At 43.7% G+C, this 24,482-nt stretch overlaps 1 protein-coding gene across 6 annotated transcripts in view; it reads right to left on the bottom strand.

Moving 5' to 3' along the window:
* TMEM245 (transmembrane protein 245) overlaps positions 1-24,482 on the bottom strand; it is an 879,931-nt gene that overhangs the window by 187,332 nt on the left and 668,117 nt on the right. The window contains exon 14 of one of the 6 annotated variants that reach the window (XM_063922724.1): positions 11,159-11,248. The exons of the other annotated variants lie outside the window; for them this stretch is intronic. Within the exon in view, the coding sequence (XP_063778794.1) occupies positions 11,176-11,248 (73 nt within the window). The 3' untranslated portion in view covers positions 11,159-11,175. The remainder of the gene's footprint in view (positions 1-11,158; positions 11,249-24,482) is intronic. 6 annotated transcript variants of the gene reach the window in all.

Below are 24,482 nucleotides of genomic sequence, written 5' to 3' on the forward strand. Positions count from 1 at the left end.
CCAAAGACTTGTCACCTCTGCAAACACTTCCAGATGAAGGCCCCACTCTCCTGGATGGAGATCGTGCCTGCTGAGGAAGTCCGCTTCCCAGTTGTCCACTCCCAGAATGAAGATTGCTGACAGCGCCACTGCGTGCCTTTCTGCCCAGATGAGGATTCTTGTCACCTCTGACATCTCAGCTCTGCTCTTCGTTCCGCCCTGTCGGTTTATGTAGGCCACCGTCGTGACATTGTACGACTGCACTTGAATGGCCTGATCTTGCAGAAGGTGTGCTGCTTGTAGAAGACCATTGTACACGGTTCTTAGTTCCAGGATGTTTATTGGAAGAAAGAATTCCTGACTTGACCACCTTCCCAGGAAGGTTTCCCCTTGGATGACTTGCATCGGTGGTTAGAAGTATCCAGTTCTGAGCCCCGAACCTGTGGCCCTCCAGAAGGTGAGGCAGTTGCAGCAGCCAGAGGAGCGAAATCCTTGCTTTCGGCGACAGACGTATCTTACGATGCATGTGCAGGTGAGATCCTGACCACTTGTCTAGGAGATCCATTTGGAATGACCAAGCATGAAATCTTCCGAACTGTAGAGCTTCGTAGGAGGCAACCATCTTTCCAAGAAGGCGAATGCACTGATGAACCGATACCTGGGCAGGCTTCAAGACATTCCGGACCATCGATTGTAAGACCAACGCTTTCTCCACAGGCAGAAACACACTCTGCACGTCCATGTCGAGGATCATCCCCAGGAAAGACAATCTCTTTGTCGGCTCCAAATGTGACTTTGGAAGGTTCAGGATCCAACCATGTTCCCTGAGCAGATGAGTCGTGAGAGAAATGGACTGTAACAAAGTCTCCCTGGACGATGCCTTTATCAGGAGATTGTTCAGATATGGAATTATGTTCACTCCCTGTCTGCGGAGAACCATCATCTCTGCCATCACCTTGGTGAAAACCCTCTGCGGCGTGGAGAGACCGAAAGGCAGTGCCTGGAACTGATAGTGACTGTCTAACAGTGAAAATCCGAGATAAGCCTGGTGAGGCGGCCAAATCGGAATGTGGATGTACGCCTCCTTGATATCCAGGGATACCAGAAACTCTCCCTCCTCTAGATATGGGATCACCGCTCTCAGAGACTCCATTTTGAATTTGAACTCCCTCAGATAAGGGTTTAACGATTTCAAGTTCAAAATCGGTCTGACCGAACCATCCAGTTTCGGAACCACGAAAAGGTTTGAATAGTAAGCCATGTGTTGCAGATGAGGTGGAACTTGAACAATGACCTCTGACTTTTCCAATTTTTGGATGGCTTCCTGTAGGATAGCCTTTTCCGTCAGTAAAGCTGGCAAGCCTGATTTGAAGAATTGGGGAGGCGGGAGTTCTTGAAACTCCAGCCTGTACGCCTGGGACACAATATCATGTATCCAGGCCAGACAACACACAGACGTGGCTGAAACGTCTGAGTCTCGCACCCACCAGCCCGTTCTCCAGGCTGTGCGGTCCACTGTCATGTTGAGGATTTTGAGAAACCAGAAGCAAGCTTCTGGTCCTGGGAACCTGTAGGTGCAGGCTTTTTGGATGTTGCCCGACCACCTCTAAAGAAGGTAGTAGGGGGCTTGGATTTCTTTGTCTGTGCGGTCCGAATGGACTGCAATGGTGATGAAGAAAAGGATTTCTTCGTATAAGGAGCAGCTGAGTGAAGAAAGGTTGACTTACCCGCGGTTGCCGTGGAAATCCACAAATCCAATGCTTCCCCGAATAGAGCCTGACCTGTGAAGGGTAGGTTCTCCACACTTCTCCTGGATACCACGTCTGCAGACCATTGGCGTAGCCAGAGTCCCCTGCGTGCTGAGACAGCCATGGAACTTGCATTCAGAGTACCCATGTCCTTCATGGATTCCACCATGAAACCCGCCGAATCCTGTATGTTACGTAAAAACAGTTAAATGTCACCTCTATCCATCGTATCTAAATCCTCTAGTAATGTGCCTTACCACTTCACTAAGGCTTTAGAAATCCATGCACAGGCAATAGTGGGCCTTAACGCCACTGCTGAAGCAGTATATATGGATTTGAGCGTAGCGTCAATCTTACGATCAGTCGGTTCTTTTAACGCAGTAGATACAGGGACAGGTAAAATTTACTTTTTTGACAGTCTGGAGACATATGCGTCAACTATGGGTGGGGTTTCCCATTTTTTTCTATCCTCAGGGAAGGGAAAAGCATGAAGAACACTTTTCGGGATCTGGAATATTTTCTCTGCGGTTTCCCAGGACTTTTCAAATAATGCATTTAATTCCTTAGATGAGAGGCTTTCTTATACCCCTTTTCCACTAGCTTTTTTTACCCATGTTTTTGCACAGGGGCACGCATCGACACGGGTTTTTAGTAGGTGGAAATGGGTCAACACGGGTTGAGTGACCTGGGAATCCTACCAAGATAGCTACCTGGGTAGAATACGGTAATGACACGGGTAACTGTGCAGTGGAAACGGTCATTGCACGTGTTTTCAGACACGAGTAACGCTCTGAGACGCTGAATGGTGCTTCTGGGGCACAGGAAGATGGTGTCATCCCTTGGAGACACGCTGGGCACATGCAGGCACTGCAGCAGCTGTACACAGGTATTGCAGCAGTTTGCAAACCCTACGCTGGGCACATGCAGGCATTGAGGCAGTAAAGGAAGTCACGCTGGGGCACACACTGTACTGTACATATATTTTTTTATTCCAGCAGATTACAAACAAACAGACAGTATACAGCAGCAGCAGAAGCTCCAGCACAGCAACATGGCTACCCATCCCTGGTCAGACACAGAGATCAAAGAGCTGCTTAATATTCGGGAAGAGGACGAAATTAGAAGGCAGGTGACTGGAACAGTTAAGGATGCTGTGGTCTACAAGAACATATTCCTTAAGCTGGCAGAAATGGGCATCCAAAAAACCCAGCAACAAGTCGTTAACAAATTAAAGGCACTACGCAGACAATTCACCAAAGTACACGACCATTACCGCAAGAAAAGTGGCGCTGGGTGTATGGAATGAGCATATTATAGGCTTTTACAGAGCTTACCCAGGTTAGTTGGAAACAGATCTTACACAGGAATAACCCGTGTCGAAGTGCAGTGGAAACGGAGGGGCCGACACGGGATGTAGCCGGGTTAAACATCCCGGATCGGACACGGTACTCAGGTGGAAAAGGGTTATTATTATCTGTGAAGTAAGCCTCCTCAACCTGCTTAAGTGGTGTGTCAGTAATGTGTAACACATCCCTAATGGCCTCAATCATGAGATCTACCCCCTTTGCTAGGGATGTCGCCCCCCTCAGCACATCCCCATCACCGTCCGCCATCTCAGAGTCGGTATCCATGTCGGCTTGCATAATCTGGGCAAGTGCACGTTTCTTTGGATAAATGCCAAGGGTCTTAGAAGTAATAGGGACAGAACCTGACCCAACTTCGATAGAGTTCTTTAAAACCCGAGTTTCAACCTCATTATGGGCTACCTTAGCAGAAATCAGAGATATCATTCCCTTAATGGAAGCCAGCCATTGGGGCTCAGATTCAGGAGCTTGAAACATGGTATTACATTCCTGAGTACATGGAATGGATTCCTCTGGAGAAGATACTTCCTCTGCCGCTTAAGATACAGAGTCCCTGGACATGGCTATGTGAGACACTCGCATACACTCACACACACGGGAAATTGTCAGACACAGTTTCACCAAGTACCACAGAGTTTGGAGCCAGCACACACACACACAGCGCTATATCAGTGTCACGATCCGGGTATCTGGACGCCACTACCTGCCGTTTAGGTGTCTTCTGAGACTGGCCCAGCGTTCCAAGTCCGGATCTCATCTGTGTCAACACTCTGCACATCTCTCTTGTCATTTTGAGACACTACCACAGCGGCGCCATTTTTGAATCCAACATGGCATCTCCCGTCCTCCGCCGCCGTTCCTGTGATATTGCTGCAGGTTCTCAGAGTGGTTTATTATGCCTGCCGCGGCCTCCTCTGTCCTCCACGTGTCTCAGCATATAACTGTCATCTGGCGTCTCCTGTCCTCCGCGGCTGGCGCCGCCATTATCACTATGTTTGCACATTTCATTTCAAACCAGTTTTCCCTCCAGGTTCCAGCATGGGCGCAGCCATGTTGGATTTGATCACATGCTCCAATTCCTCCAATCCACTGTCTCTGGAATCTGCATAATTGCCTAGCCAATGCCTGCATAGCAGCAGGTATAAGTATCCTGTGTCTGGGCCAGATAGATGTCAGTGCTTTGAATGTCATACCTTGTTCCAGTCTCTCTCTCCTGTGGTTTGTTTCTCCAGGTTCCAGTTCCTGTCTCCAGCATCCACAAAGAGACCCGCACCTGCTTTCCATCTTGCGGTGCAGCCTGACTCTACAGTCTTCCGTGGCTGTCCAAGTTTCCAGCTATCTACAATCTGTTTCCAGCAGCCAGCTTTCAACAGATTTCAGCTTCTACTAAACACCGGTGCTGATCCAGCGGATCCTATCTTACCAGCAGTATCCACTACCACCGGTAATCATTTATCAGCTATTCAGTTTCTATGCTCCCTAGCATCTCACATCATTCACTCTGTGTTCATCACCTGGCTGGTTCCATCCAGCATCCACTCCGTGACTTTAGTACCTGGCTGATTCCATTCAGCATCCACTCTGTGTTTCATCACCCAGCTGATTCCACTCAGCATCCACTCCGTGTCTTACCACCTGGCTGGTTCCATCCAGCTGATACAGCAGCATACTCAAGTTACAGATTCCCCTGTTACAACTACTGGCATGTTCCTCGGCTATCTACACTACTACAACCAGGCCTGGTAAGGTGATTCCATCAAAGGACTTTTACATCTGTTCTATACCTACCAGTGCTCTAAGATACCTCCTATGGTTATGTGATCCAGGAACTGTGTTATTTGCCACTGTCTTTGATTTACTTTGAATGCTGCTTGTCATTTCACGGAGTCTGTTAAATAAACTTTTACTTTGAATTTTAAACTGGTTGTCATGGTCACACCTTCGGGTAATCAATCTGCACTTACATGTCCAGGGGTCTGATTAAACCTCCCAGGTTTAACTTCATCTCAGCCCCTACAACTGAGGCTTCCTCCCGTCAGCCTAAACCCTCAGTTGTGACAATCAGGTAGTTATAAATTAAATACCTGTCGCGGACTGTGCACACTTAATAAACTACACAGTAAACTAACGTCTCCCCCCTTCTACAACCCCCTGGTACCGCACAGGATAGTTGGAGTCGTGTAGGAGGGACCTCGCTCCCTGTCAGCGCCTCAGTCTACGGATCTGCAGGGAGAAAATGGCGCTGGTGAGCTGCTGGGTCCGCTCTGAGGAGAAGCTCTGCCCCCGGAACATGTTGCATCTTCCCGCACTTTGAAATCTGTATACTTGCCAGAGGTATGGTGATAGCAGCGTTACCGAGGTCCCTGATAGCCTGAGTGACCAGTTTAGGGTATGTGCGCTGGATCAGGGCGCGCCTCCTAGCGCCGCTCTGCGTCAGTACTGCGCTCCCACCCTGTTGCCACCATCACACTCACCCCTGGAATCTTCTGGCTCTGTTAGGGGGTGGCGGCATGCTGCAGGAGTGAGCAGTCGCCTCGGGTGGCTAACGATCATCACCCTCAGGAGCTCAGTGTCCTCTCAGCGGAGATAGTGGCCATTAACCTCTCTGGGTTGGACACTACTCCCCCCCCCCCCCCCAAGTCCCACGAAGCAGGTAGACTGTTGCCAGCAGCCTCCTTGTGCCTAAACACTTAGAAAAAAAATAAATCCAAAGAAGCTATAGGAGCTTCCCTAGCTGTAACCGGCTCCTCTGGGCACATTTTCTAAACTGAGTCTGGTAAGAGGGGCATAGAGGGAGGAGCCAGCCCACACTACTAAACTCTTAAAGTGCCAATGGCTCCTAGTGGACCAGTCTATACCCCATGGTACTAATGTGGACCCCAGCATCCTCTAGGACGTAAGAGAAATACAGGTGACTTGGATTTTATCACAGGCTCTGCTGATTCTCCTTTTTTTTTTTCAAATGTGTTTTTATTGCAAGTTGTACAAGGAATGGCAGAGTTGAGCAATACAGTAAATCATTGTACACATTTTCTCCTTTCCGATATAAAATATACACAGTATATATATATATATATATATACACACACATACAAACAGAAAGTTCAGCACTCACCAAAGCAAGCTAACTTATTTTCACATCAATAAACAAATGATGGGGGTTTAGTTAGTGAATTGGCCAATGCACGCTCGCCATGGTACCCCATCTTCATGCAGGTCCTACACTATCACAGAGTCTCAAAAATTGTGAGTGCTGTGGTTTTATATTTGTTGGTATATTGTAGGGTTAAACTTTGGTTAACTCATATTAACTGTGGCCACAAGCTTTGTTCATGCACCCCTATGCAAGCCCAATTATCTTAAACCTGAGTCAGCTGTTCTTTAGTAATTTATCAGCCAGTGTCAGGTGACTAGTGTACCTTTAAAAGCCATGGAGTATTTGGCAGATACACAGTAAACCAAGTGGGCATATTTGCAGTTATATTATGTGATACAGTTGCTAGGTTTTAATTTTTGAGACTCTGTGATAGTGTAGGACCTGCATGAAGATGGGGTACCTTGGCGAGCGGTTTGCAGGCTTCCGTGCATTGGCCAATTCACTAACTAAACTCCCATCATTTGTTTATTGATGTTGTGAAAATAAGTGAGCTTGCTTCGGTGAGTGCTGAACTGTTTGTATATTTGTAAGTAGGTGGCCATGGGCCACATGCACCCCATCCTATGAGTGGTGAGTGCAGACACTGCACCCTACTTCTGGGGTGGTGAGTGCTGTGGTTTTATATTTGTTGGTATATATATATATATATATATATATACACATATATATATATATATATATAGATGTATATAAATGATTTTCATGTTGTAAGAGAGCATTATTGACATAACATATCAATAAATGACATATCTTATTCTATAAACACAGTCTCTGGAGTGTTTTTGTTGCGAATAGTTAGTGCACAATAGATGATAGTAATTAACAGTCTTAGTAACATTAAAGATAAAAAAGGGGGTAGAGCCATGCGCATCCGAGTCATCCTTTAGTTTCAATGGGTAAGGTGTCTAAGTAGCTTTCCCATACTGAAAAGAAGTTCTCAACTGAGTGAAGTGTAGTTTCAGTCCATTCAATCTTAAATACTTGGAATATTTTGTCTTTAAACATAGTAAAGGATGGGGGCATAGGAGAAATCCATTGTTGTAATATGCATTTTCAGGCTACCGAAGAGACAAACTGCAATAATTTTTTGCACCCAATTTAAATTTTAGGGATGTTTGGCAAGAACCCAAAGACTGCCCACTCTGGGGTCAGAGGTAGAAAGTTCACAAGGTGTCAACTGTGAATTGTCGTATCGTTAACCAGAAATGCTGAATTATGGGGTATTTCCAAAAACAATGGTATAAGGTTGCTTCAGGACAAGTAAATTTGGGACATACAGATGCGTTAGTCATACCAATAAGGTTACATCGGTGAGGAGATAAGTAACCCCTATAGAATATTTTTAAAAACATGTCTTATAGGATGTGGCTGAAATTGTTTTGTTAGAATAAAGTAGAGTTTTCAAAATATCTTCTTCCTTTAAGTTGGGGAAGTGTGCGTGCCATTTAGTAATGCCCGTTTGGAAGTGATCCGCATGATGGGATATTCTTAAAAATTTGGTAGAAATAAGTTATGGATTTAGTACAATAACTCACATTTAGAAAGGATTCATCAAGTGGATTACTCCAGAACTCCTCGCCCAAAAAAGTTATGACTTTATTACTGTAATGTTGTGCCTGTAGAAAGGCCAAATTGCACACTGGCAACAAAGCATAACAAGATTTAGCTTGTCCATAGGTAAGAGGATTTTTTGTTATCGAATTGCGAGGTGTCTAACTGAGCGTATTCCCTGTTCCTGCCATGATCTAAATGGCTGTGTGGCCAAACCATGTTGAAAGATGTCATTGCCTAAGAAGGGAAGATGCAAAGAGTATAAAGTGTGAAGTTTAGCTTTGTAACGTATTGTATGTCATGATGACATTAGTAAAGGATTTTCTAGATGTGTAGGAATCTCATGTTTAGGTCAAATCTAGATTAGAGAGAAATTGCTTTTCAAGCATATAATTTGCGTATTGATCTCTCCCATGCAGCTAGTCTTTGATGTATCTACAAGTGGCTGCTTGGTTATATAGTTTGATATTATGGAAAGGTTTTCCTCTTTCCTCCCTAGTTGTTTGTAGTATTTTTAGACTAATTCTTGGTCTTTTCTTGGACCAGATAAAAAAATATTTTTTTCATCAGATAGAGTGAGTGTGAGAACTTGCAACGGGTATAATAACTTTGGGAAAGTAATGAGTTTGATTAAATTTGCTCTTCCCAGGTACGACAACTGTAGGTGTTTCCACCCCTATAGTTCTGTTTAAACTTTTGCAATAAGTGGAGTAATGTTTTGCGTAATACAGGTTATGGATATTTTGGGGTAGGTTAATCCCCAAGTATTGTACCTGGGAAGAGGTCCATCGCAAACCTCCAAAGGAGTTAGGTGATGTATAGGGACGATTGCCTAGAGCCATTGCCATTGATTTAGATAGGTTAATCTTAAAATTAAATTAAGTTTATCAAACAGAGGTTTCAAACTAACCTCAGGATTAGAGATAAAAAGTAGTAAATCATCGGCAAAGGCCTGTAATTTTAATTCTTGTTTTCCAATTTTTTTACCCCTGAAAGGTTGTAAGTGTCACAACAAGGGATCCAATGCCAGGTTGAACAGCAGAGGCGACAGCGGACAACCCTTTCGCGTCCCCCGCTGCATCAGTAATGGTTTGCCGAGAAGGCCATTGACCAACAATCTAGTGCTGGGTTCTAAGTAGAAATATTTAATCATCTCCACAAAGGTATTTTCAAATACTCTATAATTCAACACTCTGAACAAGTGTTCCCAGAGGACTTTGTCAAAGGCCTCTCTCGGCATCCAAACTTAACACTACTGTGGATGAAGGCCCATTTGCCGGTGAAGAAGCCAACACCGCAATGGCCGAACGAATTCCCAAGACAGAGTGACAGCCCGTTGTGAAGCTCAGTTGATATGGGGTGAGGAGCGATGGCATTAGATCTTGTAATCTGGTAGATAAAATTCTAGCTAAAATCTTATAGTCCTGATTCAACAGTGTGATTGGTCTATAAGAATCCATGAAAGACGTCTTTACCTGGTTTAGGTATTAATAATGTTATGGCTTCATTGAATGATGGAAATGAAACCTAGTTATTAAAAATCTGTTGGAATAAAGTGGTAAGTGTTGGGATTATATCGGTTTTTAAAATTTTGTATTAATTTGCATTTAAACCGTCTGGGCCTGGTGCTTTATTTAATTTAAGAGACTCAATGGCTGTAAGAATTTTCTGTTCTGTAATCGAGATATTAAGGCCTTCCCTCTGTTCTGTCGTAAGTTTAGGTAGTCCAACGTTTTCAAAGAAATCAACTACGTTCTTTTGGTTAGGGTCATTGGATTTGTATAGGTCAGTAAAGTATGACTCTAGGAGGTGTAGTATGTCAGGGTGAGAAGTGAGGGTCGTTCTGGAGCCCTGGTCTAATAGTTTAGATATATAGCATTTCTTCTGCTGTTTAGCCATGGAGGCCAGAAGGCGACCCGACTTACCACCCCATTGATGATACTGATTTTTCATGTATTCCGTCTTAAGTTTTGCCTCTTGTAAAAGAAATGCTTCTAGCAAAGCCTTTTCTTGCAGTTATATAGTTTTATTTTCCTCTGTGGTGGAGAGTAGATATTGTTGATTTGAGTGATGTAATCTACTGTTAAAGAATGCAATTGTTCTATCATCTTTATTGCATTTAGCGACATATGATATGATGTGTCCTCGCATTACTGCTTTCGAAAGCTTCCCAAAATAGGACTATATTGCCCCAATGTTGTATACTGCCATCAACATATGCTTGCCAATTAGCTCTCAGGTATTTTTGGAAATCTTTGTTTTGTGACAAGTACATCGAAAAAAGTGCCATAATTTAGAGGTATATATGGGATTTCTTCTCTCTATATCACACATTATCGGGGCATGGTCTGAGATTATGATGTTATCTGTAAAAGTGTGGATAATCCTTGTAAACAAGGATTCTTCCAGAAGAATGTGGTCTAAACTCGTGAAAGTATCATGTACTCAAGAATGGTACGTGTATTCCTTACTGAAGCCATTTTGAAGTCTACAGACATCCAACAGAGCGTGTTGAGAGCACAAAAGGGAAATCTCTTCTTTATTATGGGAAGTTAAATTCAATGGAAATTTAGAATGATCAAGCTGGGCATCATGTAGTGAGTTCATATCCCCTCCAATAATTAAGTTAGGTATGGTGTGTTGTAATAATAAGTTAGAAATTGATTGAAAGAATGTGAAATTAGGTGAATTTGGTGCATAGATCTTAAGTAGTGTGAATTGTTCACCGTGTATTAGTACATTTAGCATAAGGTATCTGCCTTCTGAGTCAGCAATGGTTTTGGTCACTTCACAATTGAGATTCCTAGCAAACAAGATTGCCACTCCTCATTTTTTTCTTACAGTAAGAAGCCGAAATACAGTCCCCCAACCAGGGACTCCTTCAAATGGGATTTGATCTTTTTAGCCAGTGAGTTTCCTGTAGGAATATTATGTCTGGATGGGCGCGTTTTAAGTGTGTTAATACTCTAAGTCTTTTGATAGCCGAATTTAGGCCTGCTACATTCCATGATAAAAGTCGGAAGGAATTTGAGGTGACTTGCGCAATCTGCAGATTAGGAGTCTGTGTTTGCGTCATCCTATACCATTTTTAATGAAAATTGTATGTAAGTAGACTTGACAAAACAGAGCATCTGCTCTGTCCCAGCTAGCAGAGCACATCTGAATCATCACACCAGAATGAAACAAAAACTCGGACACGCATGGCCTAAGGAAAGAGGGTAGAGCAGGGGGAGAAGAGAAGACAGAGAGAAAAAGCAACAGTAACAAAATTGTATTCAAATTAAGTGCCACATCCATCATTGTAGGATGAGGCAATCCAAACTACACCAATACTAACTCGACTTTACGGCATCACTAACCTTTGTAATTTATGGCATTATAAGCTATCATCCATTTGGTGGCGGATTGTTGACTGGGATGAGTGAAGTGATTTTGAGGCAATCTCTGGCCTGTGTGGGGTCATCAAACATATGCGTTTTACCATCTATGGTTACTCTAAGTTTTGCTGGGTACAAGAGAGCAAATTTGATGTTGTGTTCAAAGAGATGTTTACAGATAGGCGTAAATTCTCTACGTTTTTGAATACCTGCATTAGAAAAATCCTGAAAAATCAGAATTTGAAAGTCAAGTACTAGAAAAGTAAGCCGCATGCGGTAGGCCATTAGAACATTTTCTTTGTCTCTGTAATTAAAATTTTGTGCTATGACTGGCCTTGGTCTTGCATCTCCGCCCTCCATCTCTGGTCTTATACGGTGTGCTCTTTCGACCATGACTGTGCCTGTTGAGGTGGGAACATTTAGCATGGATATGATGTCAGTGCCAAGGAGATCCATTAGATCTGTTCCCTTTATATATTCAGGGATGCCGAAGAACCTCCAATTACTACGTTGGTTCTATTCTATAAATCTTCTAGCTTAGATTCTAGTTTGACTTTAAGTGTTTCTGCAAATTGTTTGAGTTCAGAAATGGCATCCTCATTGGAACTTGTGCGCTGTACCACCTCAACCAAACGCTTAGTATTTGTCTCTAGATGCGTTAAGATAGTGTTGATAGAGACCTGAATGGCATCTAGCTTTTGTTCAATTTGTGATGTTTGTGCTGGATTCAGCAAACTAGAAGTATCACCTGTGCCTCCCAAAGGGGGCTTTCTGGAGGTGTGATAGAGGGAGAAGAATTAACCGAGCTACGAGTAGCAGAGCTAAAGGGTTGAGTGTTCTTGACCTTAGCCTTATTTTTCATGGTTGATATCTGAGATCTGTCTAGAAATGTATCCATACTATGAAGGTATAACCTAGGCCAGAAATTTAATGCGCCCCCAAAGAAAGATCATAAAAGTATCACATAATATGACAATTAGGTTAGTGACCCTGGAAGCGTTTGAATCACATTATTATGCAAAGTAAGTTGCAATTATTTCTAGAAACAAAAAAATAACTGATGAAGATGATGGCTCTGAATAATTGGGGGCTATCGATCACATTGAATAGGATGAAAATTTCCAATAAACTGTAGGAGCACTAGTATTATTAATAATAGTCGGCTTTACAAATTTCTAGAAAGGCAATACCCAGATAGGAGCTTTAGGAAGCACCGTGGTGTAAGAGAAATGAGTCTGGACATACAATACTCAACTTGAGCACCAGCACTATAAGTAACAGGTATTTAGGCTATATGATCTTCTAGAAAGGTAGCACCTAGAAAGGAGCTCTAGGTGGCACTGTTACATAAGAGATATTATGTCTGGATATACAATATTTACTTTGAGTGTGAAATTGTGATGTAAAGAATGATACTGTAGTAAAGATTCCCACATACAATATCCGCCAGTAAATATCGGTAAAAGATATTGGCTAGACGGGAATAAAGATTAAAGCAACACGGAAATAAAAACGAAGGAAGTTTTAAACCAAAGTCTGACATCTGATCAGTGAAAACTAAATCCCCAGATAGTGACACTGGTTTGGCTATGGAGCGAGAGACAGTCACTGTGGAGAGAAAAGCTGGTGATCTGGAGACCTTGGGATAAGAGTCAGTAACTGCACTGTTATGTAATATGTCTCAATACTCAGCAGGAAGGTTGTTCTGGTTAACACAGGATCTCATCCAATTCACCCCATCTAAGTGCAGTGTTGTGAGACTATACAAGGGTGTTCTTGGTGAGACCCTGATTATCAGGTGGTAAAAAAAAAAAGTAACTTCACCTTGAGTGGACTATGATAAGGAAAGTCTCCTTTCCATATTGTAAAGCACGCTGGTGATGGTGTAGTAGCTGCTATACACTAAAGCAGATACCTAGCCTCTCCCAGTCCCCAAATGTGGTCCATTGTCAGTAATGAGGCCTCTATTACCTCTGTTTCAGTGCGCTTGTGAAAGTCACTAGGTTCCCGTTGGGACCAATTCAGAGGTGTCACTAATCTCAGTCCCGAATGCAGTAGGGCCCAGCAATGAGAGCGGTAACCACTTCTCCGACTCCACAGTCGGCCTCAGCCGTGGCCAACCTTATAAAGGCTCCCGCTGTCACTCAATGTCCCCAGGGCCGGTAGGTCAGGTACAGGCACTACTCGTCAGCTGACCTCAATATGGCAGGATAGGGCTTAGCGCCGGGTCCGACCACAATCATTCAGCTTCGCGGCAACGGGAAAGTCCGTAGTGCAGACATGGGAGAGTACTCCAATGTGCAGTTAAGTGTAGGAACAGGTGTAGCAGACGCCGAACAGGGCTATAATCAATGTCTCCCGCGACAGCGGCTCCTGTCGCCAGAGGGTGCGCGGGTCCCAAGTTCGTCAGCCTGACTCCGGACTCTTTGCGCAGGAAAGCAGGGCGCAGTGTCAGGCTCGAACTTCAGTCATGCAGTCCCGGCGACACTCAGGTAAGAGCAACCAGCAGCGCCGAGTCTTGAGGTCCCGGCAGGGATGTCAGGCACGTTGTCGGGTGCTGGGGCGGGTGGAGCAGATGTGGCAAAGCAACACTGCCAAGGCCTTCAGCGACAGCAGACCACGCCACTGGGGGACACACAGGCCTCAATCTTTACTGGCTAGACTTCAGTGGAAATACAGGCTCGATCTCCTCGATAATTATTTGGCTGTGTAGAGCTGAACATCCTCTAGGCATTGATGTGTAAAATAGCCATTTGTATGAGGGCATGCTTAAGAATTAGCTTAGATTCAGCCGAGAGGAGACAGAGCTAAAGATAAAACGCGGCCATCACGATGCTCCGCCCACTCCGCTCTGCTGATTCATTTCAATAATCAATTCAGATATGTCCACTGAGTTGAGACCTTCTCCCTCATCTTCGTATGCAGATCCAGAGTGTAATGAGTCTTCCTTCTCTGAGGAATCCTCATCTGAAACATGTGTTGACTGTGAAGATGTTGTTTCATGTCTATGTGATTTACTTACCACTGGCTTTCCAGCCTGCTTCTGTTGAGAGGCTACTGCTTCCCCTGCTGGAAATGATAAACTGCAGGTGGAATGCTGCACATAAGGGTTAATAGTGTAACCTATCCCTGGTACAGAAGTTGGAATTATCCGCCCAGCTATACTGGCTAATGGTGGTCATTCCGACGCAGCCAGCAACTTTTTGCTGCTGCTGCGATCAACTAGTACATGTGTATTTTAGCTTAGCAGGGCTGCGATCGCCTGTGCAGCCGTGCTACGCTAAAAAAAAAATCAAGCAGAACATGACCAGCCATATACCTACTTACCGTGTGCGACGATCTCTGCGATGCTGGAGCCGGCTTTGACGTCAGACATCCGCCCTCCGTTCTCCTGGACACGCCTGCGTTTTCCTTATCACTCCCCAAAAACGTCAGCCAATGGTCCGGATCCGCCCAGGTACGCCTTCTTCCTGTCAATCTTCTTGCGGTCGTCTCTGTGACCACTTTCTTCGTTCTCTGTGACGTAGCCCGGAGACCCATCGCCGGGCAACGTCGCGCACGCACATTGCAGCCGCCGCGCATGTGCATTCTGGACCCGTTCGCACCGCAGCGATAAACCGCTGCATGCGAATGGGTTGGAATGACCCCCAATGTCTTTGAAAACAAAGCCCATGGGGGATCAACTTGCACTTTTGTCTGCCTTGAATTATTCAAGAGACCTTGGTAAAAGCTAAAACAATTTGCACACAAACCATTCTGAACCAGATCTTGAGAGGTTAACCCAGCTTTGCATGACAAACATGATATGTGTTGCTGTTGCTGTGAGTGTATTTTCCTCACCCTTCCCGCTCTTAGACATGATAAATGGGGCAGCACGGACAGTGTAATGGTTAGTATTACTGCCTCACAGCACTGAGGTCATGGGTTCGATTTCCACCATGGCCCTAACTGTATGGAGGTTGTATATTCTCCCCGTGCTTGTGTGGGATTCCTCCAGGTACTCCGGTTTCCTCGCACAATCCAAAAATATACTGGTAGGTTAACTGGCTCACAACAAAATTAACCCTAGCATGAATGTGTGTGAATGTACATGTGGTAGGGAATATAGAGTGTAAGCTCCACTGGGGCAGGGACTGATGTGAATGGCTAAATATTCTCTGTAAAGCGCTGCAGAATATGTGTGCGCTATATAAATAACTGGTAATAATAAATAAATAATAAATAACCAGACACTTTCATAGTGTACTACACAAATTGTGACTGTAATCACTTTAAAGGCCCATACACATGGTGAGATTCGGGCTATGTCCGATTCGAACTATGCGACAGGGGCTAGGTCGGCATCGCAAGCACATAATGAGTGTGCTTGCGATACTAAGTGCGATTTTGGCTAAGTGTCAATTTTGACACTCTCTTCTATAGAGATAGTCAAAATTGGCTTGCCTGCACAGTCTATCTAGTGTTGCGATGCCGACCGCGCATCGGCATCGAATCAGGATCGCAAGGTGACTTCTACCTTGCGATCTGTACTAACTTTTCTTACAATTTTGACTATATAGTCAAAATCGTAAGAAAATATCTCACAGTCTGTACACACCATAAGATGTGTTAAAGTGACATACAATCCGACCCTACGCTGCTTAGCACCAATATGGAGGATCAGAATAAACAGAGAAAACTGACAGAATTATAGTAAAGTCAGCAATCACACTAGCAATCAGTCACATGTTATACATTAGTATAATAAGCAATATGAGCACATAATCAAGTACAGATACATTTTAAGTATGTAGGAGAAACATATTATTGCATTACCTTAAAAAAGTTTTAATTGTATTCAGACGCATAGTGAAAGAAACCGCAGTAATATTATCAGACTCTTATGCATTATGCACCTATCCAACTATTCGTACTCAAAGGTAGATAGAGACTTAGTGCTGTATAACCCGTACTCAGCAGAGTGGGAAACAGGGAGACTTAACCCGCTTCCAGGACCGATCAATACGTTTGCGAACGCTGAGTGGATCCAGATGCTATTAGTGTACACCACTGCTCCGTGAACCTATCATGAACACAGACGCACCAGTCACACAGCCGCCTATGCTGTGAATGGGTGCCCTTAGTACACAGCGTCTTGGACGGAAGCGGAAAAACAGTTCATGGCGGGAAACTCGGAGGAAACTGGTTATGAACCGGGGGGAGGGGCGTCAAGGGGAGCGTCTGACTCCCCACTGCTGACATCAACTCTAGGGATCGTGGCCTCATACTAACCCTGGAGCCTATGGTCCCTAAGGCCTAGCACTGGTGCACTCTCCGTAGCAGCGGCGTCAGGTAGTCTCCTCCTAAAACGATGCAGCTGTGTCCGAGTTCCCCCTCTAAGCAGAACCGATGCCTTACCTTCTCCCCATGCTCCGGTCACAGCCTGGTAACGTCTGCTGGACTTGCTAGTTTTATACGACACAGACGCCCACTTTAACAGTACTGTACTCGTTGGTAAGCTGTTTTGCGACCCGGCAGCGAGTTGTTGGAACGACTCTTTCTAAGGTACGTAAAAAACGCCGTTTAGAAAGGTCACTCAGAAAAAAAATAGTAAGACTATAAAAATAAAATGAAAAAGCTTATGGCTGCTAAAAATCAGCAGCCCATTGACCATGGTCCAGCACCTGCCGCACAAAACAAAAAACTGATTTGCCTGAGCCAGGGATATATGGACGTGCCCGTTACATGCTGGTAGTCTGAAAAGCTTTGACCGTTTGGTGCAAATCCGCTATCGCTCCACCATACACAAATGTATCCTGTGGATTCCGTGTTTTAACCATAGTCCAAACCACTGAAGGGGAAAACGCTTTGGACCCTGAGAGAGATGAATAAAGAATTGCGCCGTCAAAGACAGCCGAGCTAGGTCCAGGTGCAGACCGGGACCTTGGGACAAGAGGTCTGGTCGTAGAGGAAATGGGAAGGGCCCATCTACGCATAGACTGTGTAGATCTGTAAACCAACAGTTCCTAGGGTCAGTGGGTGCTAATAGGATCACAGTGCCGTGTTCCAATTTGAATATGCAAAGTAGTCTGGGAAGGAGGGATATGTGTGCCAGTTTGAAAGGTAATTTGACTGTTCATACGTTCGCAAATGCTGTGGCTGGGTCCCTTGTCCTATGCCTGTACACCTGGCAGTTTGTGTTTGTGTCTGGAGACAAAGCCACTTCTAGAAGACCGCATTTGTCTACCAGAAGCTGAAAGACTTCTGTATGTAGGGATCATTTGCCGGCATGTACAACTGAGAAAGTCTGCTTCCCAGTTGAGGAATCTCATAATAAACACTGCGGTGATGGCCGGGGGATGGACTTCTGCCCAGATGAGAATCTGTCACACTTCAGCCATTGTTGAGACACAGAGTGTCTCCCTGATGGTTGAGATAAGCTACTGCCATAGCATTGTCTGATTGGACCTTTTAGGTCCAGTATATGGAACTTTTTACTAGTAACTTGTCATTCCTCACTCATAACTTCAGCAAAATGAACTGACTGAGGGAATTCTGCCACACCTACCTTCTGGCGCTTACACAGGTGGTGTTTTGGTTTAGGTGCTGGTTCATCAATTTCTAATTCAAGAGTGAATTTCACTGCCATTACCAACTGAGCTACATTGAATTTAGACTGTATTTCTACTTCCCCTGAGGGAAAATCAGCATGAGCTAGATTTTGCTGATGTACGTCATCAAAGGAGTCCCTTAAATCTGGTAATAATGTGGATTGGGAGGAGTGCACAGTATACGTATGAAGCATTAGGCATTGTCAGTGCCTGTCCATGTAGCATTTTCTCTAAAACATGTCCATCCATTGGGGGGGACTTGTGTGAGTGGGGTGGTCTTCACTTTGCCGGTGGCCAGGCTCCCGATGACCAGCACACCGGCGCCGGCATACCGACAGTTCTTCTCCCTCTTGGGGGTCTACAACCACCCCTGGAGGGAGAATAGATTGTGCCCGCAGCGTGGCGAGCATAGCGAGGGGCTCATTTGTGCTCGCCCAGCTGTCTGTATGCCGGCAGTCGGGATTCCGGCGTCAGTATGCTGGTCGCCGGAAGCCCGACCGCTGGCATACCATACTACACCCGTATGAGTGGTATAGCTGGCTGTACCTGTGTTGGTACCTGAGGCTGTGAGCCCATATGTACCTTATGTGCTGAGATGGCAAACCTATAAGAGGGGGCTGTTGCCTGGGTTGTAATATGGTCAGCAATTTATGCTAGCATTTGTGAGAAACCAGCCCAGTGGCTTGTGTAGGAACTGTGGGTGCTGACCTGCCCCGGTGGTAAATAACAATTTACAGGACACAAGCGTAGGGGTCAATGTTTGCTTAGTTACCATTTGCTAGACAGTGCATGTATGACAAACAGCATGGCAATATGCAGTGTGTAACCCAAATTTGCATGTGACCATGTGTCTCCTACAATTCCTATGTAAGGTGGAGCACTGAACACGTCGTATATACACCAAGTATTGTAGGTGAAAGAGACAGCATTATGCTAAGCAGCCATTTTGTATAACAGTAGCCATTTTTAAGTATATGAAGAAATGCTTTTGCTAAGAAGTTATAAGTAATGCTGACATTTCATAAGTTAGAAAGAATTATCTGTTAAACACAAAGTTACTGGAAGATGTTGTGAGACAGTTTACTGGAGGAGTACAGACTCATTCCCTTCCCAAGGACAGGACGGAGGGGGGTAACCACAAGAGCAAGGTTCCCTGTCTCTCAGAAATTATTCTTATGTTTTGTTTGTGATGCACATAAAGTGCTTGTGTAATTACCTTTTTGTCTATAAAAGCCCTAGACAAATAAATCAACACAGCCTCATTTTGATGAACATAACCGTGTGTCGTGTTTACATTCTGAGTCTCCCAATCGATTGGTAAAGGTATTGAACAGACAACCGAAGGAAGTTGCTACAGTAGTTTATCTCCAGCACTACATGGGCGCTCAAGTCCGGGATCACTGATGCTCCTGCCAGCAGATCACAACGCGGCTGATGCTTGTATACAACCACTGACAAAACCCCGGGTGAGTAATTTAAAGATTCATTTTCAACTTGATTACTCTCTAAGTGTCTATATACTATCTACCAGTCTGTTCATCTATGTGCAGGTAGTATACGTGATATAGAACCAGTTTGTCTGTTTAAAAGGTGCACATTTTTTTGTTTTTTCTGTGTTCTCTGATAAAGTACGTACATAAGTTTCAGTTTCCAGTTTCACATTTGCAAGGAAAATTTGGTTTTATTTTTAAATGACATGTCAGAAGTGCAAATGTTCATTATTGTTGTGGTATAATCCTAAACTCGAGCCAGAATATTGTGAATTTAAAGGTGTTTTGCAGAAAACTAACTTTAGTTTTGTTGGTACGGTTATGCTATAGTTGTAGGTTGTCATATCAATCCTGATATATTAAAACAGTTTGTTGGTGGGGCTTATCCCTATTTTCTACGTTTCTTTACCTGTCAATCATCTACAAGTTGAGTTTATTCCTGTTTGTCCAGAGAGTTTGAAATTGTTAGACAAAGATGTTAAAGCTATTGTTGAAAAAGGTAATCCATATGAGTATAAAAGACATATGACTCAGTGGTTAAAAACTTTATTGTGGACTAGGTAAAAGTCAGTACTATCATAAGTTTTGTTATACTATGAATTAAGGTCCACATAACTTTCTGTGTCTGATACTGTTGATTATTAGACAGAAAGTATACAGAGGTTCCTTTTGAATCCAGTGTATTCAGGCAAATAATAAACACTGGATTCAAAGGAAAGGATATTCAGACACAGTTAAAATCTTGCAGACAGTGTCTCAGGAATATCAAAGTCTTGTTTTGTCAGAAATTAAGATCCAAATAGTTTGCTTCATTTGCCCTTTTCATTGTTGTTTAGTTATCTTTCCCGTAAAGATATCCCATAGAAGTATAAACTGACTTTTTAGGACACTACGCAGTATAAGCAATGTTTGCAGCTCATAAGGATATTGCACGGTGAAATTTATCATTCACGCAATGGGTGCATATGGTAGTAAATCCAGGGATAAGACTTCAATGGAAGTGGTCAGTGAAAGAGAAGGGAAAAAAGCACTTAAAGGTTTAAGTGTGATTTTTTAAAAGAGCAGATTTCCCAGAAGAAGGGATCCTTGATAAAAAGAAGGGTTTCTCTGCTACTGTAAACATTTGGCAAACTGTCAAAGTGATGAAATACATCACTTGTATATATGAGAAATAATAATGCCATAGGTCTTGGCAACATAATGCCCCTAGAAGAAAACAGACTTTGCACATGCATTGATTTATCAGAGAGAAATGTCTAATCATTTGTTATAATTTTTAGATTACATGCACACCACTGTATATACAGGGAAACAGCAATGTGTACATGTAAAGGGTACTGCAGTTTTGCTGCCCCCTCGTTTATAAGCTGAAAGGTTTTAATGTGGCTCAGGAAAAATAAAGGAACAGTATGTATAGATACTACGTGAAAGAGCATACTGTAATATGTACATACATACGGATGTAAAATGTTCATGACTGCAAAATATGGATAATATGACAGTAGATAAAAGTAAATAACTGTCACTTCATTCCTGAATGTCTAATAAGATAAAAATAATTAGAAAACAGTAAGTTTAACTAAATAGAACATGCTACTGCAAATTATTTTAATGGGTGATCACGCATACTTACATAGATTTATGGGTATAGTATGGCATTCCGGCGACCATCATATCGGCTCCGGAATCCTGACCGCCGGCATATCAACAGTGTGGCGAGCGCAAATGAGCCCCTTGCGGGCTCGCTACGCTCGCCGCGCTGCGGGCACGGTGGCGCACTACGCTATTTATTCTCCCTCCAGGGGGGTCGTGGACCCCCAAGAGGGAGACAAAGTGTCGGTATGCCGGCTGTCAGGATTCCGGCGCCGGTATACTGTACGCCGGGATCCCAACAGCCGGCAAACTGAATTCTACCCTAGATTTATATATTCCCCTAAGTCATTTTACATATAAGCAATGTGTATTTTAGTTTTGGTTTAGGAAAGAGTTCTTAGCTGTTAGTTAGTTGGAGACAGTAGTATAGTACTCATTACTACTGTACTTTGTTATTATCTGAGATACAAGATGTTTCTGTAATGCAGTTCTGATGCATGTGAAAATGATTTAGATGCAAACCCCAGACATATTGATCAGGAACATTACACACCGTGGTTTCAGTCTGATATGTTAAGAATTGTAAATGATTTGCCTGATTTCAGGAAAAATCCATCTGCATACCTTAAGCAAATCGCACAGGTGTCTAGCATTTATAGACTTTCTTGGATCGATTAAGAACAGGTTCTCAGAGCAGCGGTAGGCTCTGGAGAATATTCCCTTATGGAACAAAATGGCTGCTCGAGATGCAGCAGGCGGTAGAGAAAGAATTGCAGACAAGCCAGCAGCGGACAAGAGATATACTAGAGCAAGTGGAACAAATCTCTTAGCAATAGTACAGTGGAGATGTTTCCAAATACAGGAAAGCAGCACCAGCTGCACCAGATATTGTACAGAAAACAGACAATGTACGCCAGTACTGATAAACTTGTGGTTAGACAGGAGGATGAAGGCTATCCAGTAGGTGAAACTGCAGGAGCAAGAAATGTTGAAGACAAAGTTTTTAAATGGTTTAAAAAATGAATTAAGATCTAAGCTTTTCCAGATCCGACCAGAAGCTATGATGATGGATATAGCAGCTCTGTTACAAGTCCTGGAAGGCACGGAAGACGTAGAAAGGCATGTCCAAGGCTCCTGTGGTCACTGTCCACCTAGTACAGGGTCATGAACAAAGGTGGACCCCCAGAAACAAGGGTGGACAGACAGAAAAAACATACCCGCAAGTAAGACAGATGGATGCACAAGGTAATGATATGACAGGCAAATGCTTTTGGTGTAAATCCCCAGGACATCAGAAGAAGGATTGCAGAAAATATCTCGGGCATATTCAGAGACAACAGCAGGCGTCCGATCAGCCCTATACCCGGAATATGAATGAAAGGGATCAAGACACCCACAATAGAGCATGAAGGTGCGCAACCCCTGTGTCAGCAGCAGTATCCATGTATCCTGCAGCAACTGACATTTCAACAAAAGTTACCTTTACAGTGACTTTACCCACAGGACAAGAACTTGATTGTTTAATAGACACAGGGGCCTCAAGAAATGTTTTTGTGCACAACCAGATTCCCCCGCATCTACTTACAGATCAGGCCATTGAAGCAACTGGATTGGGAGGTCAAGCCCTACCCCTGCAAGAAAAATGAAGCCACACCAGTCCCAGTGGCATTCCTGACCTCACCCACCTGTCCAGTCGACCTTTTGGGAGCAGACATCCTAGCCCCAATGCAAGCAACAATCCAGTACACCCCAAAAGGCATTAAGTACACCAGCAACATTCCAGCAAAAATACAACCTGATATAGAAGTTGCTATACAAGTCTACCACTCACAGGAAAATAAAGATGAAGAGGAACAGCAACTCCCAGTATGGACAATATCAGTCCTTGATAGACTATGGTCCAACGGAAAAATGGATGTGGGCCATCTGAAGGTACAGCCAGTACAACTGCAACTGAGGAAAGGAACAGTACCACAAAGGGGAGGGGGGGGACTTAACCAAGAGATTAACAAGCAAAAATACCCCTCTATCTAGAAGACACACAGATGGTACAGTATGTGGATGATCTACTCGTTGCCACCACCACTGAAAAAGAAGTGTCAAGAGGAAACAGTGTCCTTACTGAAGTTTCTGGAAGAACAAGACTGCAGAGCCTCAATGGAGAAATTGCAGCTAGCAAAGCAAAAGGTAATCTTCCTAGGACATGGTATTTTCCACAGTACAAGATATTTGACAGAAGACAGGAAGAAGCTCATACTGCAAGCTAAGATGCCAGTAATGGTCAAGCAAGTCAGGTCATTTCTGGGCCTAGTGGGATCCTGCAGGGAATGGATACCTCTAGCATCAGTCTACATGCAAACTCTGTATGACAGCAGCAAAAAAGAGTATCCACACCCCACCCAATTAAAGATGGAAGCAATCAAGCAATTAAAATCAGCAATTGCCTCATCTCCAGCACTTGAACTACCTGACTACAGTAAACCTTTTACCTTGTATTGTCATGAAGAAGGAGGCAATGCACTGGGAGTCCTCATGCAAAAATATGGACTAAGGCAAAGACTAGTGGCCTATCACTCAAACAAGCTTGACAACATTATTCAAGAAGCATCTACCTGCATCAGAGCAGTGGCAGCAGCAGTTCTAAAAGACAAGAGCTTAGACATAGTGCTAAATCATGAGCTCATCATCCAGGTACCACATGCAGTTACAGAAAATCTTCAACAAGCAAGAACCAAACACCTGTCAGCAGCAAGGCTGACCAAGTATGAAGTAGCACTGCTAAGTGCAACAAATGTGACCATCAGAAGATGTACTACCCTCAACCGAGCAACCCTTTTTTCAGCATTAATAAAGGTTTTGAATCTCAAGATTAAAAAAGGAGGGAGAAATAGATTACCTTCCCTATTGATGGATCAGCAAGAAGATGATGATGAGGACCAGGAAGGTGGTCCAGAAGAAGAAGATAGAGACAAATCATCATGGACGCAGGACCAGAGGGATGGTCCAGAAATGGAAGAAGAGGATAATTCTAATAATCAAAATTTTTCTTTTTCTCCTATGACTGTGTGGCTTTAATGGACAAGAAACTCAACCCTTGCCATATGTTACAGACACAGCCCTACCCAATGCTCAGCATGAGCTAGAGTCAGGTCCATAAATATTGGGACATCTACACAATTCTCATATTTTGGGCTCTATACACCACCACAATGGATTTGAAATGAAACAAACAAGATGTGCTTTAACTGCAGACTATCCACTTTAATTTGAGGGTATTTACATCCAAATCAGGTGAACGGTGTAGGAATTACAACGGTTTCTATATGTGCGTCCCACTTTTTAAGGGACCAAAAGTAATGGGACAAACTAAACAATCCTAAATCAAACTTTCACTTTTTAATACTTTGTTGCAAATCCTTTGCAGTCAATTACAGCCTGAATTCTGGAAGGCATAGACATCACCAGACGCTGGGTTTCATCACTGGTGATGCTCTGCTAGGCCTCTACTGCAAATGTCTTCAGTTCCTGTTTGTTCTTGGGGCATTTTCCCTTCAGTTTTGTCTTCATCAAGTGAAATGCATGCTCAATCGGATTCAGGTCAGGTGATTGACTTGGCCATTGGATAACATTCCA

This window comes from Pseudophryne corroboree, chromosome 5 (assembly GCF_028390025.1).
Source record: "Pseudophryne corroboree isolate aPseCor3 chromosome 5, aPseCor3.hap2, whole genome shotgun sequence".
Lineage (NCBI taxonomy): Eukaryota > Metazoa > Chordata > Amphibia > Anura > Myobatrachidae > Pseudophryne > Pseudophryne corroboree.